General features: G+C 34.0%; 1 protein-coding gene across 3 annotated transcripts in view; it reads left to right on the top strand.

Moving 5' to 3' along the window:
• Positions 1-15,035, top strand: part of GIN1 (gypsy retrotransposon integrase 1) — a 28,962-nt gene extending 13,927 nt beyond the window's left edge. For all 3 annotated transcript variants that reach the window (XM_028168963.2, XM_057539978.1, XM_007191825.2), the window contains 4 exons: positions 5,821-6,012; positions 6,108-6,284; positions 6,766-7,051; positions 14,338-15,035. In XM_028168963.2, coding sequence (XP_028024764.1) covers positions 5,821-6,012; positions 6,108-6,284; positions 6,766-7,051; positions 14,338-14,612 — 930 coding nt within the window. In that variant the 3' untranslated portion in view covers positions 14,613-15,035. The remainder of the gene's footprint in view (positions 1-5,820; positions 6,013-6,107; positions 6,285-6,765; positions 7,052-14,337) is intronic.
• Positions 15,036-15,556: the final 521 nt, after the last annotated feature.

The raw sequence follows: 15,556 nt of genomic DNA, 5'->3' as shown, positions 1-15,556 counted from the left end.
TATCAAATAGTTAGGGCCTGTGCCAGGGGGTCCCTAAGGTTATCTCCAGGTTTTATAATTCACTAGGAGTCCTAGGAGGACTCAGCAGATGGTCATACTATGGCTAAGATTTATTATAACTAAAGGATACAAAGCAAAATCAGCAGACAAAAGGCTCATGGAGATAAGTCCAGGGGAAACTAGGAACAAGCTTCTAAGACATCCACTCCCAGTGTAATCACACAGGACATGCTCAATTCTCCCAGAAGAGTTATAGCAACCCATGTAAATTGTTGTCTACCAGGGAAGCTCACTAGAGACTCGGTGCCTAGGATTTTTACTGGGAGCTGATCACATAAGCACCAAAAATTCTAGATTCTCAAAAGAAAGAAGGTGTTCAGCATAAGCCACCTTGATTGTATAAACAGTTTAGGCACTGTGAGCCACCCTTAATCAGTTAGGGAATGGTGGAAACCCGCACGAAATCCAAGGTTCTAAACACCAGCCAAGGGCCAACTGTGTAAGCAGGACTTTCACAGGATAGCAGCCTTAGTTCTGCTATGTTAACTCTTTTTCTGCACAGGTCCAAACAACTTAGTATTTATGTCCTAACCACTTAGCCATTTTTAAAAATAGTAGTCATAAATTGAAAAAAATAATATTTTCATTTCATTCTTAAATAACCACAGTTAGTTACTAATGGGATGTGTATACCTGTTTACCACTGCTAAGCTTTTCAAACTTTGGAATCAGTTTGGACACTGCCATCCTCATTTCCTGTTTCGCATTGATTTTTATACAGTCGTTGCTTTTTATCATAGCACCTGTCAAAAAACAGTTCTGTAAAGATACAACATCATCAAAAGGAATATAGTCTTATCTAATGTTGAAACCATAAACTACCTTAAGCTAGTAGTTTTCAAGGTGTCCAACAGATGTTAAGGAGGCCCTTTGGCACAGAGTTTAGTAACCATGTTTAAAATGATAGAGCTGGTATCACAAATGAGTGGAGTTAGGGAAGGATTATTTAATAAATTTGATTTAATTAACAGCATAGATAACAATTTTCTAATTATTTCTAGTTATTTCTATAATATGATTTTAAAATTACTGCATACCAAAATTGTTTTCAGGTAAATTAAAAATTTTGGTTTTTTTAAATGAAACAAAAAAAAAATACAATTGACTTTTTTTTTTCCAATCTCTAGAGACTGAGTTAACTTTCCAAGCTTAGGGAATAGTGGCATAAATTTAAATGGAAAAATCACCAACTTTGGCTGTTTAAAAATTAGAAATTTATATGTGGTAAAATAACCAAAACATACAGGCCAAGAAATAGGCCAACAAAAATAAAGCACATTCATGCAGGAAAGGGTTAATGCCTTTATTATAAAAGATTCAAACAAATTAAAAAATTTAGTCAATGGCAGAAACGTAATTCACAAGAGGGAATAAAAATAATAAATATGGAAAAATGTTCAAACCCAATAGTATGTAAATTAAGACCATTTTTTGTTTATCTAAATCAAGAAAAATAGTAGTAATACCAAAAATACCAAATAGAGTACAGATAAAATAATATAGCCTTACCTTACAGGTAGTATAGCAACTTGAAACTAACTCTTGTAAAGCAGTCTGCCAAAGATCCAGTAAGAACCATATATATATATATATATATATATATATATATATATATATATATATACACTGATGAACGATCCTATTTCTAAGAATTCTAAGGCGATTATCCAAAGTATAGAAAAATAGCTCTTTTATGATATTATTTACCACAATGCTATATATACTAACGAGAAATAGGAAATGGCCTAAATATCCAAATAAAGTGTTTCAGAAAAATGTCAAGTCACGTGATGAAATATTTTGTAGTCATTAAAAATGTTGACAAAGAAAAGGAAATAACATGGACACTGATTAAAACATGTTCAGTTAAAACTCTGGATAAAAGATTTTATTACATATATTATGTATACATATTTTACATAGATGTAAAGAAACTAAAATAAAAATTTATATGGTTAACCATGGAGTTTTTAAGAGTAATGAGATTATAGGTTTTTTCCCTTAACTTTTCAGTTTATATGTTATCATTATGTTGCTTTTATAACTATTAGTGATTAAAATATACATAATCATCTGTTGTTTTGTGATATAAATTACTAGTGCTTAGCAATAACTAGTTCTCCTAGCCTTCCAAACATAGACGACTGTCCTAGCCTCTTGCAGGTGGGCAAGCCCAAGTAACACATCTGGGCAAAGAAGTTGAATGGATGAATGTGTGCCCCTTTCAGCCTGAGGTATTGAAAACTTCATCCTCGATTCTTCCTTCTCCCAGTCTTATTCTGTCTCTGGAGAATTAACTGCGTATTTCAGCTATTACCCTAAAGGATAGTGGATTTTCTCTCATCCAGGATTTCTGAGGCACCTAGGTGCTTTGGAGAGACACCCTGACCTACAGCTGACCTTGTCTGAGCAAGTAGTAAAATTTTTGAGTTAAACCACTGAGCCTTGAATGTGTTTTGTAACTGCAGTATAATGTTGCCTACCTTGACTGACATAGCAGTGGTCTGCAAAATGGGGTGTGCAAGACAATCTAGTTTGTAGGATGACAATATTAGAACTTTTGTTTATAATTTTTATCTAATAAATAAGAAAGAAATGAAGGTTTTACTAATAATATATAGAGATTGATAATAGCATCCTGAATCAACAAAGCAGATGATTGTGTGTCGCACATGGTGTGGGAAGGTATCTTGGGAGAAAAGTGAGAATCTGCAACATGTGGGAATCCATAGTGGTTCCCTCACTCATTCTTTTGCTTTAGCAGCAGTAATTAAATTTATGGATATTGTCCAGTTTTTGCCAAACTACCCTTCATAGAATAGCTAGGTGGCTTAATTTTCTTGCAGTGAAACAAGATCATACGAATAATAATGCAATCACCTTTCAACCACAGGAAGATGATAGAGCTGACACAAGTAACTTCTAGTACTAGCTCTTTCACAGATACATTAAGGATATAAAAATAAATGTTGACTAATCAGATCTGATAGGAAATTGGCCACCAAAATTCAAAATTATCAAGAAATCTATTTGAAATATTGTCTTACTTTCACCTTTATTAATGAAAAGCCTCATCCTAAATGCATATAGTACTTCAAGATACTAAGTAATGACAATATGAAACCATTATGAATCACCAGCAGTCTTTCTAGTCGTGTTTAAAGTCATATGATATATACATTATTGGTACTATGTATAAAATAGACAACTGATGGGAACATACTGTGTAGCACAGGGAACTCTACCTAATGCACTCTGATAACCTAAATGGGAGGGAAGTCCAATAGGGAGGGGATATCTGTATGTGTATGGCTGATTCATTTTGTTGTGCAGTGGAGGCTAACACAACTTTGTAAAGCAACCATACTCCAATAAAAATTAATGTAAAAAAAAAAGTCATATGATAATCCAAGACTTTGAAAATTTTACCAAAAGTAACAATAAATGTTTATAAGCCTCTTTTCTGAGGTTTAACAAAAAAACTAAAAATCACATGTGATTAAGAAAATGTGTTCTTTTTGCTGTGATTTAAATGGCTTAAATATTATACAGCAGGCATAATCGTGACAAAATAAAATATTTTCTTTTGTCAGCATATACTGACATAGAAAACACTGCTAAAGTATTGAAATAAGATTTAGAACATTATACACAATGTGGGAGGTTTATTATAAAGTTGATGAAAGTACAGATGTTTCTAACATATCTCAGCTTAGAGCATTTGAGTATTTGTTAAATTGTTTCAATAAAATACACAAAGACCTTTTTATAAACCTCTGAAGAAAAGAGAATTAACCTTTGTAAAGGAAAAATTACTTCTTTAATTTTAAAAATGTGTCTTATGGAAAACTAAAATTGTGACCACTAATGGAATGTCTGGTTTGATGGGGAGAAAAAAAGGCTCTTGGGGTAAGGATATATAGGTAGCATCTCACAAATGGATTCACTGGATCAGTTCTAGGCAACCTCTTCAAACAAGTTGAAGCCTTTTCCAAAAGTCAGTCATTTTTAAAACCATTAATTATGACCTCAGATTGAGGCTGACCCAAATGATACCTATTTTCTGGGATTTCTTTTAGATTACTTTTGAATTAAAAGGAGGTGGCCTAACATATATACAATGGAATACTACTCAGCCATAAAAAGAAACGAAATTGAGTTATTTGTAGTGAGGTGGATGGGCCTAGAGTCTGTCATACAGAGTGAAGTCAGAAAGAGAAAAACATACCGTATGCTAACACATATATATGGAATCTAAAAAAAAAAAAATGGTTATGAAGAACCTAGGGACAGGATAGGAATAATGACACAGATGTAGAGAATGGATTTGAGGACACGGGGAGGGGGAAGGGTAGGCTGGGATGAAGTGAGAGAGTGGCACGGACTAATATATACTACCAAATGTGAAATAGCTAGCTAGTGGGAAGCAGCCGCATAGCACAGGGAGATCAGCTCAGTGCTTTGTGACCACCTAGAGGGGTGGGATAGGGAGGGTGGGAGGGAGACGCAAGAAGGAGGAGATATGGGGATATATGTATATGTATAGCTGATTCACTTTGTTATAAAGCAGAAACTAACACACCATTGTAAATCAATTATACTCCAATAAAGATGTTAAAAAAAAAAAAAAAGGCGGCCTTAATTAGTACATATATTAGGTAGGAATTGTATTCCACTGCGAGTAACAGAGAACCCTTCTCTTCCCTCCAATATATAAACTCCAATAGGAGTTTATTTTATACTTAGGGAAGAGAAGGCCAGGCTTTCCAGGGTTGGAAGGGTAACTCTGAATGTCATTGGGAACCCATGCTTCTAGCATTCTGTTCCACCATCTTTGAGATGTGACTCTCAATCTTATGCTTACAATATGGCATGCCACAAATTCTACATTTATGGCAGAAAGAAAGGGGAGGTTAATGGGCAAAAAAAGCTAGAACTAGCTGAGTCTGCCCAACAACTTTCACTTAAATCTTTTTGGCCAGTACTGTATCACTACCCCACTACTATATCACTACTATCTGACTACCCCAACTAAAAATAATAAGAAAAAATAGTTTGAGGTGTAAATAAGGTAGGAAAAATAAGTTAACAGGCTTATTCTTAGAAGTTTTCTAAACTCATTTTGACTTATTAGGCCCTGCCCATAATAAATATAACAACAAAAATAATAGTAACATTAAGAGTTATAAAGTGCTTACTACTTGCCAAGCACTGTTTTAAGTGCCTTATAAACATTTATTCATTTAATCCTCAAGAGAGTCGTGGGTAGGATTTTCCTCATTTTACAGATGAAGAAACTGAGTACACAGAGGTTTGGTGATTTGGCCAAGGTCATGTAGCTGTCAAGTGGATTATGTTAACTGTGTTTGAGAAACTGTCTACTGAATTAAAATGTTATCTGAACTCAGAGTTAGTGTTAAATTCTGTTCTTCCATTTCCTTGCTGTATGTGTGTGTCTGGCAAGGCACTTAACCTCCCAGAGCTTCAACCTCCCAGAGCTTCAGCTTCTTATCTTTAAAATGGGGTTAATAATATCTCATAAGATTTTTGTCAGGTATAATGACTGTAATGTAAAGCATCAGCACATAGTAAGGACTCAATAAATGGTAATTACTCTTTTAAACAAAATATGTGTGTTTTCATAAAGACTGGCTATGGTCAAGGAAAAGGCAAGATTCAAATTCTTTTGCAACCTTTCAATCCAGGGAAAAATAAAATAACAGATTTTAAAATCAGCTTTGTTTTTTGTATGTTTTTCAGATCAATGTAGAACTGTGTGAATTGTTTGGTACAAAGCAAATTGTAATTTCTCATGCCTCCCAAACTATTAATCCAACTGTAAGTACACCTAGCACAATCAAAACATTTCTTTCCAAACACTGTGCTGACTACCCAAACAACTGGGATGATCACCTAGCAGCTGTTTCATTTGCCTTCAATGTCACTCACTTGGTATGTACCTTTTTATAATCTGTACTTGTGAATTATGACTATTTCTTGGCTACATAAATGTTTTATTACAAATTGTTGTTTACTTTTCTTAATAGGAACCTACTAAAAATACACCGTATTTTCAAATGTTTAATCGAAATCTTTACATGCCTGAGACTTCAGATATTCTTCGTGAAGTGGATGGTAATAATACAAGTATGTTTGCCAGAATTCTAGGTGCAATTAAAGAAGCTGATAAAATAATGGAGAATAAGACAACTTCAGCGGGCCAGGTGATTCTATCTAATAGAAAAAAACTCTATAATCTAAAAATCTATAAAGTGATTTTTTTAAAAAATTTCAGCACACACTCACATACATATGATATACCCTTAAACCAAATTTTTTCTATTGAATTCTGCATGTTTTGATTAAACAGTATGTTTATTAGCTATGAAATTCTGAGAGACATTAATAGGAAAACTATGTGTTTTGGAATCAAGGTAGAGCTGAATTCAAATCCCTGGTCTTGCTTTCTAGTTGTTTAACTTGGACATATTACTTTATCTCATATTACTTTATTTTCTTTATAAAGTTGAGGTAATAATACTGACTTTGAAATATTGTTTTAAAAAATTAAGTGGGATTCTTGCCTAGCTTTCAGTAGCATCTCAATAAGTAATCTTTTTATTATAATGTTATCTGTATATACCTTCAAGAAACTCTAGCTCTTTCATCCCTTTGTTCTTTTTTTTTTTGTTTTTACACTTGCAGATGGAGAACAACAGTTTTGATGAACTAAATAAAAGCAAAATCATTGTTAAAAAGAAACCAAAGCAATTAAATCCATTTCATCTAAAAGTGGGTCATGAAGTTTTAAGACAAAGGAAAAACTGGTGGAAGGATGGTCGTTTCCAATCTGAATGGGTTGGTCCTTGTGTCATAGACTATATTACAGAAAATGGATGTGCTGTTCTGAGAGACAACACTGGGACTAGACTTAAAAGACCCATCAAAATGTCCCACCTCAAGCCCTATGTAAGAGAATCCAGTGAACAAGGTAAATATCTGTCACTTCTCTACATTTTTACTTTCTTTGAATGAAGAGAGAAGTTAAAAATATAAGAAATCTCCCCCGCCCCGCACCCCTCCTTTGGTTAGTTTTTCTTTTCCCTTCTCATTTTTATAAAATTTTGTACAGTATTGGAGCCCAGGTAGTCTTTTTTATTAGCATGTGTCTTCTGGAACTGTCAGGTTTGTAAGAGATTTTATTTTGATTTCTAGTGTACTTTTCACACACTTTCCCACAGTTCATGTGGGAGACACTGAACGTGTTTCACAGAAGGAAGAATTATATCTTCATTATTTTCACTTTCAGAATATTTTGTCACTTTTAGCATGAAATGATAGTAACTAAGATAAATAATGCCAAAAACATACTGTCTGGAATTCTGTTGTGAGATAAATATATTAGGGGACATTTAAAAATGTGATTAATTTTTAATGTTGCATCTTAGTCACAGTCATGGTGGATGCAGGGGAGGGTGAGAGTGGGAGATACTCAGAATGCTATAAAGTGCCATTATAAGAAGAAGTAATAGCACACTGGACAAGGTAATACTTGCCTCAAAATGTGATTACGAATAGTCAAGATATCCTGATCTTCTCTAACCCTTTCTTTCATAGACTGGAGCTAAATGACATGGCTTTCAGATTAAATCCCACTTTATTGAGACTTTTATTTTGTCCTATTGTATGTGCTCCCTAGAGTTTCTTTGGGGTGGATAACTTAGAGGGAGTGAATTGGTACCTTAGCTAGTTAATTTTGTTTTTTCTGTAAAGAAAGATAAAGCATCAATATTATTTGAATCTGAGTAGCAATTAAGGAAGATACAATTTAGTACATTTTTAAACAATATAAACAACTGAGTTATTTAACAGGCGTAAGTAAATAATAATTACAAAAATGATGATCATAGATAACCCTCTTTCTTAGGATATGAAGCCCTTGGGGCTGCTTTGTAATAGCTCAACTCTGTTTCTGATCTGGGTCACAACTCTCATGTTAAAAGCTCTGAGTACCCTCCTTTCTGCTTATGGCAGAACCAGTTGCTCTAGTAGTAAACTTAGCTTGGACTGTTCCAATTCAGAAAGCTCACAGTACCTTCATTCTCGTTGTTAGAAGATAAGCACTTTTATTCCTTGTGCCTCTTCTTAGTTCTAAGCTGCCCTTTATGATTTCTCCCTTCTGCAAGTTAAGTAGGAACAAAAGATTATACAGGTGCATGTTGTCCTTTCTTCTTCTTTTGATTTTCCCCTTAATCTTTGGCTTTCAGGACTTGCTCCCTTCTAATGTGTTAACCTTCCTTAATTAATATGAAATCTGTGCTTAAAATGTTGCTGTATCAGGATCTGTTTCAACATTTTGCAATTTGCTCTTGCCGAAGAATTTCTTAAGGAGACCTAACATTTTGCTACTGCTGAATATTTCAGAATCCAATTGAATAGAACAATTTCTAGACAGAGGCAGTACAATTTTTGCCTCATGCTTGAATTCTCTGCAGATTATTCTTCCAGTAATACAAAGGAAATTGCAGTATTAGTACTAGTGTATACATATAAGGAACCTGAGATTGATGGGTAAAATTGTTTTTTCTTATTAATCAAAGGAAGTAGTAATCTAGCTATCCTAGAGTCTGGTTCTTGTTTACTCTTTGGTCCGTTTTTGTCTGTTTCTCTTATTTGTAGAAAATTCAAAATAAATGTGATTTCTATCACATATTTTCCTGAAAGTCTTCACCTCAAAAGCTGATTTTAAAGAGTCTTTGAACTGAATTTAAACCAAACAAAATGTCTTTGAATAGTCATCCCATTCTTTTGACATAAATTTGAACAAGGTATAGCCAAAAGAACTATGAATTTGTCTGCATTGTTGCTCTTACCAGCATTGAGATTTCATAGCTGTCATAAAGCTCACTGTACAAAGCAGATATGCTTCCGTTGCGAACTTCTTATCCATTCTTATCTAGAACATAATGTTGAGGGAGCACATTCAGTACTAGGTTGACATTGCTATTTTAAGCAGGCCTATTTGCCTTTTTGTCTAGCTCAGTGCCAGGCACCTTTTCAAGACTGAGTATTTTAACAAGAAATTTTTTGACATACCATAGTGTCTCTTCATAATCGTAATATTTCCCTTTGAAAGGAAAAATGTTATTGACCCATTATTCTATCTGACATAGATTTTGAGTAGTGTTGTTTGTTTTGAGTGGGAATTATTGTGATCAGTTTGTGTCTGCCTCCCCTAAAGGCTTTGGTCTGATTGCCCTTCACAGTTTGTGAAATGGTTTTTATTCTTTTATAAGTTTCCTATTGCTGCCATAACAATTTACCACAAATTTAGTGGCTTAGAACAACACAAGTTTATTATCTTACAGTTCTATACTTAGAAATCCAATGTAGGTCTCATTGGGCTAAAATTGAGGCATTGGCAGGGCTGTGTTCCTTTCTGAAGGCTCAGAAGATGGTGTTTCTGTGCATTTTCCACCTTCTAGAGGCTGTTCACATTGCTTGGCTGTGGTCCTCTTCCTCTATCTTAAAAGCCAGCAGTGGGGGTAGAGTTCTTCTCACATTACATCACTCCATCCTCCTATTCTTCCTTCCCCTTCCACATTTAAGGACTCTTATCCTTGGGCCCATCCTGATAATCCAGGATAATCTCCCTGGTTCAAGGTTGGTTGGTTAGCAACCATAATTCTATCACTACCCTAATTCTCCTTTGCCATGTAAGGTAACGTAATCGCAAGTTTCATGAATTAGTACATGGCTATCTTTAGGGGTCCATTATTCTGCCTACCACAATTATGGTCTACACTCGCAAAACAAAATAAAGCTTAGTCCCTGTATTAGTATCAAGCCCATGAGCTTGACTTTATTATTAATACACAGTCATCAGTTGGTATCCACAAGGGATCAGTTCCAGGAGCCCTGTGGATACCAAAATCTGCTTGTGCTCAGGCCCCTTACATAAAATGGCATAGTACAGTACCCCCAACCTTTATCCCCTACCCCACCCGCACATCCATGGATCCGAACCCTGGGATATGGAGAGCCAACTGTAGTTTTAGCAAAGCACCTCCCTTTGGCCTCTAATTATGTAATCTCACAATTAAAAGTCATTCAGTTCTCTGTGTTAGTATTGGTTATCTGTTATGACAATTATGTGGTATGTATCAAATTGTAGTTATTTGTTATTTTATCATGAGAAAAGATGTAGTAGTATGGCAACACATTGTAATAGTTTTAGGATATCAGGCCATGTATAGGATTAGTCAAGACACCTCACTTCACAACAAGAAAATTAATTATTCTGAAACCTTGTACTTTTCTTTCTATTTGAAAAAATAAATTAATCCAAATCACTCAGACTTTTCTGAGGCTTTGGTTTTAACTTATTTTTCTCCTTAGGGAAATTTTAATACTCTTAATCTCATTTTTTTTCTCTTTAAAACTAAATAAGAAAAAGTATGTCAAAACTGCTGATAACACCTTCCTGAAATGTCTTGAAAATACCTCTGCTTCTAAGAAACTAAAGACTTAAGTATTCAGTCCGGACAAAACTGAAATAATGCTCTCATCAAACATGTCATAATAGTAACTAAATCAATAGAATGAGAAAATTAAAATAATTAAATTCTATCGTGTAATGTGACTGAGTAGAAAAGTCCTTTAATATGGTTTTGTTTATCTCTCTGTCTTTTTATCTTGGATGCAAAAACTTATCTTGTTCTTTTCTATATCCCTAACTCAGGATTGTTCTAGATCAGTACTGTCCAATGAATATATAATGCAAAAACTATGTAATATATAATTTAAAATTTTCTAGTAACCATGTTTAAAAAGTAGGTGAAAAAAATTTTAATAATATATTTTATAGTTACCCAGTATATCTAAGATAGCATTATTTCAACATGTATGTAAGGCCTCAAAAATCTCCTTCTGGTAAGTCTTTGGTAATCTTTTTTTGAAGTTAAAGAGCATTTCTGTTGGGTCCACTAGATTTAGAACATAGTAGGAATTGAAACATATTTGACCTTTATGAATGAATGAGAATTTTGTTTTTTCCTACACAAAGAAGGCTTGAAATCTCCAGAGTAGTTTTCCATTGCATATAGAGTGATTTGTGTAGAATTTGCTGAGTATAATCTTTATTCTCTACAGTTTTATCACACTAAGTTACTTTAAAGTTTATTTAAAAGAAAGTGTGTGTGTGTGTGTGTATGTATATATATTCAGATATATATTGGTTACTTTCATATAGAAGCTGTCCTCTTACAAACAGGTGAGGTTGGTAAAGTCCATTTGTTTCTAAGTCTACTGTAATTAGGAGGTGCTTATGCTCAAGGTCTTTGAATGCATTTGCAGAAAATCAAAGTGATAACTTCTAAGAGCTTTACATCTATCCATAGTCTCCCTGTTGATACATGTTTACTGGACATATTTTACTACAATAGACCTGCTTTCTGTATGGAAAAAAATTTTTGAGACAGAAAACTTTCTTCATCAAAGATCTCTGCAAAGATCCAATTTGGAAATATTTTAAATGCTATATTGTAGCTGCTGTCACTAATACATTGCTGCAGTGTACCCTGAACCTATGAAATTCTTCATGGCTTATTAGAAAAATTTCATCAGCAACATTTTTACCATACCTAACCTTTTTAAGTTCTCTTTTAAATTACAACCTATCTTTCTCTAGTATTAACAAGCTAATAGCAGACTTTGATGTTGAAACTCTAGCACACATTCTAAAAGTGTTTCAATTTCACTGATCATTTTTTCTTCTTTCCTGCTACTCTTGGGCATAGCACTTCTCATGGGTTGCATGATTTTTTTATCTCTCAGAATTGTTCTCTTGTTCAGCAATTCATCCCCTACTAACATACAAAAATCATTTTCTTATCACCTTCAATTACCCATACTTTTATTTCCATCATAAGTATGTGTATCTTCTTAACAGCATTTTCAATCTGATTACTACTTTTGCATTAATAAGAATTGGTGGGGTTAAACTTAGAAAGCCTCTCAAAACTAAAATACCAAGTACACTTTCCCTAATGAAGAAGTAAATGGGCAAAACTAAATGTCCAGGGGGCTTCCATCATGGCGCAGTGGTTGAGAATCTGCCGGCTAATGCAGGGGACACGGGTTCGAGCCCTGGTCTGGGAGGATCCCACATGCCGCGGAGCAACTGGGCCCGTGAGCCACAGCTGCTGAGCCTGCGCGTCTGGAGCCTGTGCTCCGCAACAGGAGAGGCCGCGATGGTGAAGGGGCCCGCGCACCACGATGATGAGTGGCCCCCGCTTGCCGCAACTGGAGAAAGCCCTCGCACAGAAACAAAGACCCGACACAGCCAAAAATAAATATAAAAATAAATAAATAAATAAGACCCAGTGCAACCAAATTAATAAATAAAAATATTTTTTAAAAAGTAAATATAAAAACAAATAAAATTTATTAAAAAAAAAAAAAAAAACTAAATGTCCATACAAGCCCAAGTCTACTTATGCCATCTGTTGGGAGAGAACATAGCTTTGTTTGATCTTTTTTTTTTTTTTTTAAATATTCTTTTTTTTTTTTTAAGTTTATTTATTTATTTATTTATTTTGGCTGCGTTGGGTCTTCGTTGCTGTGTGGGGGCTTTCTTTTCGTTGCGGCGAGCGGGGGCTACTCTTTGTTGCAGTGCGCTGGCTTCTCATTGCGGTGGTTTCTCTTGTTGTGGAGCACGGGCTCTAGGTGTGCGTAGTTGTGGCCCACAGGCTCTAGAGTGCAGACTCAGTAGTTATGGCACACGGGCTTAGTTGCTCTGCAGCATGTGGGATCTTCCCGGACCAGGGCTCGAACCCATGTCCCCTGCATTGGCAGGCAGATTCTTAACCACTGCGCCACCAGGGAAGTCCTGTTTGATCTTTTGATGTTTGTAAATTTAAAGTTCATAAATGTGTAACTTATAGGGTTGGAATAGATTCAGTTAGCTTTTCACATATTAGTATGAGGATGGGTAGGGTGGAATCATGTTCTGGGATATATTAGCAAATTTATCTGCTCTGAGAAACTTTCATTGATCTCTAATCTAAATGGGTAATTAATGTTCCTTTTGCTATTTCTTGAACTTAAAATTTGAGGATTCTTTAAGGTATTAAAATCTTTAAGAGAATCTGTTAAAGTTTTGGGAGAAAATCCAGAAAGAGAAGGCAGGGGTCCAGGAAGTTAATCAGCTGCGGTGGAATAGTTCCTTGTTGTAATGAATTAAAATATTATGTAGGGAGAAATTCTTTTATATAATTAACCTTTATTTATAAAGATGCTGCTGCTTTGCCATGTGTTTTTCATTTTAAGCATTTTTTTCCTGATAGTGATGATAAATTTGCTCAAAATAGAATGAAATGCTGACAAGGAAGATTCCTTGTCACATTTTAGTATGGATTTAGCTACACCTTAAAAGGTCATGAGCATTTTAATATTAAATTAGACTTAAGTAAGCTAAGCTTTTTAGTCTAATTCGTTGTAGCCTGCCTACTTTCACATTCCTATTATATAAGCCTGATGCTAGGAACTTAATCTTCATTTTAGTGTATCATTTCATATTGTGACAATTTAATATTATTGCCCTAATATGGATTCTATAAAAACCGGGGAATTATCTAAAGTTGTAAATGTAAGGACTTAACAATTCCATTTGTTAAAACATCTTTCATGACCCCGTTAATTCACCCAGAAATGCTTTGCAGAAGTATATTAAGAATATCATCAACATCAAAAATATAGTTTTATAACTTTTGTTTTTAATCTATACCATGATTCTCACCCCCTCACCCACACCTACCACCCCCTCCACCCACACCTACCAAACATAGGTCAAGAGAATACTCTGTAATGGCCAAATGGGAAAAGAATCCAAAAAAGAGTGGATATATGTGTATGTATAACAGATTCACTTTGCTGTACACCTGAAACTAACACAACATTGTAAATCAACTATACCCCAATAAAAATTTTTTTAATCCTGTAAAAAAAAATCCCTGTATATTATTCCTTTTTTTTTAATTGGAAAAAAAAAGTTTGGCTCTTTTAAAACCCTTGATCTTTCCTGAATTCTGTATGTATGAACTGTCAAATTCATATATCATTTTATTCATTCTTTGACATATTTATTTAGGAGATACGAGAACCCACCAGAAATTAATCTTGATAGTTAATTTGTATTGGGATTTTGTTCCTCATTTAACAGTATTTAAAGTGATTTAATTATAATTCTAAAAGGCAAACTTATGTTTCTTCTTTCAGACAGTCTTTATCTCTTACAAGGTTCAGTAGTGGCAGATCATGACTACATTGGAATGCCTGAAATTTCAGTTGGAGCATACCAAGCAAATATTCTGGTAGAAGATGCAACTATTGGAGTAGTCGACAGTGAATTACTGACATCAAGCAAGGATCGTGAACTGTTAGAATATAGAAATGCCAAAATTTCTCCCTTGATAGACGATCATAGTACTCTTGAAAAGCAGACTTTTAGTCTCTTGGACTCTTCAAACCAAGTCCTTGAGTACTTAAGTTAGTGAACACCAAAATTCATTTAAAGTGCTTGTTTAGAAAGTATATCTCCTTGAATCTTGCTATCTTTTCCATTCAAAAAGGTTACTTAGAAAAAGTATCTTGACAAACTCTTAATGACTAAATCCTGAAGATTTATTTTATAACTATTTATTTATCTAAAGTTGTGCCTCATTTGAATGTCAGTGCATATATATATATATATATATATATATATATATATATATATAAATAAAGGCAAAGGAAGTATATTACATAGATGTCATTTTTTCTTCTAAAAAGAGAACAGGCAAAGCATGCTTGCTTCTTAGGAAGTAAACTAAATTCTAGCTCAAAACTCTCAAAACTTTGATATTGGTACCATGTTTTCAGTTTTAATTTTTTTTTAATATTCCCCCCTTTTAAAAAATAAGTTTGAACTACCTAGAATTGTGTTAATAAATATTTATTAAATGAAACCTCTTTCTGTGTCATTGGAACTTCTAAAAACAATATTGTAGGAAAAAATTTAGAGTTGTTTAATGGGCTCCTACAGTGTATTAGTAAGTTCACCTTGTTAGACAGGCTCAGGATTAGGATCTGAAACTATATATTGGTTTGAAAACATTTGTGCATTTCCATAGTATAAAAGTCAGAAGCATCTATTAATAAGATTTTTTCTGCAGTCTTAAAGAAGTAAATAATAATTATAAAATAACATATCAAAGATTTTAAACTATAATTTCTATGATAGTTATAACTTTGCTCAACAAATATTTGTTATAAAGCACTTTGAAGAATACTGTGGGAAAAATAAATGCAGTGTGTGCCTTGTCCCCAAGAGAGACATACAGTCCAGTAGGGAATATAGATCATATAAGCCATGTACAACAGTAGTTACAAGTTATGTGCTAAGTTCCATAAGAAAAGTGCAAATAATATATTTAGGGAGGAAGAAAAGGAAGAGTTT

The sequence above is a fragment of the Balaenoptera acutorostrata genome, chromosome 2 (genome assembly GCF_949987535.1).
Source record: "Balaenoptera acutorostrata chromosome 2, mBalAcu1.1, whole genome shotgun sequence".
Taxonomy (NCBI): domain Eukaryota; kingdom Metazoa; phylum Chordata; class Mammalia; order Artiodactyla; family Balaenopteridae; genus Balaenoptera; species Balaenoptera acutorostrata.
The sequence above is the reverse complement of the archived record's forward strand: the minus strand, read 5'-3'. Positions and strand labels throughout refer to the sequence as shown.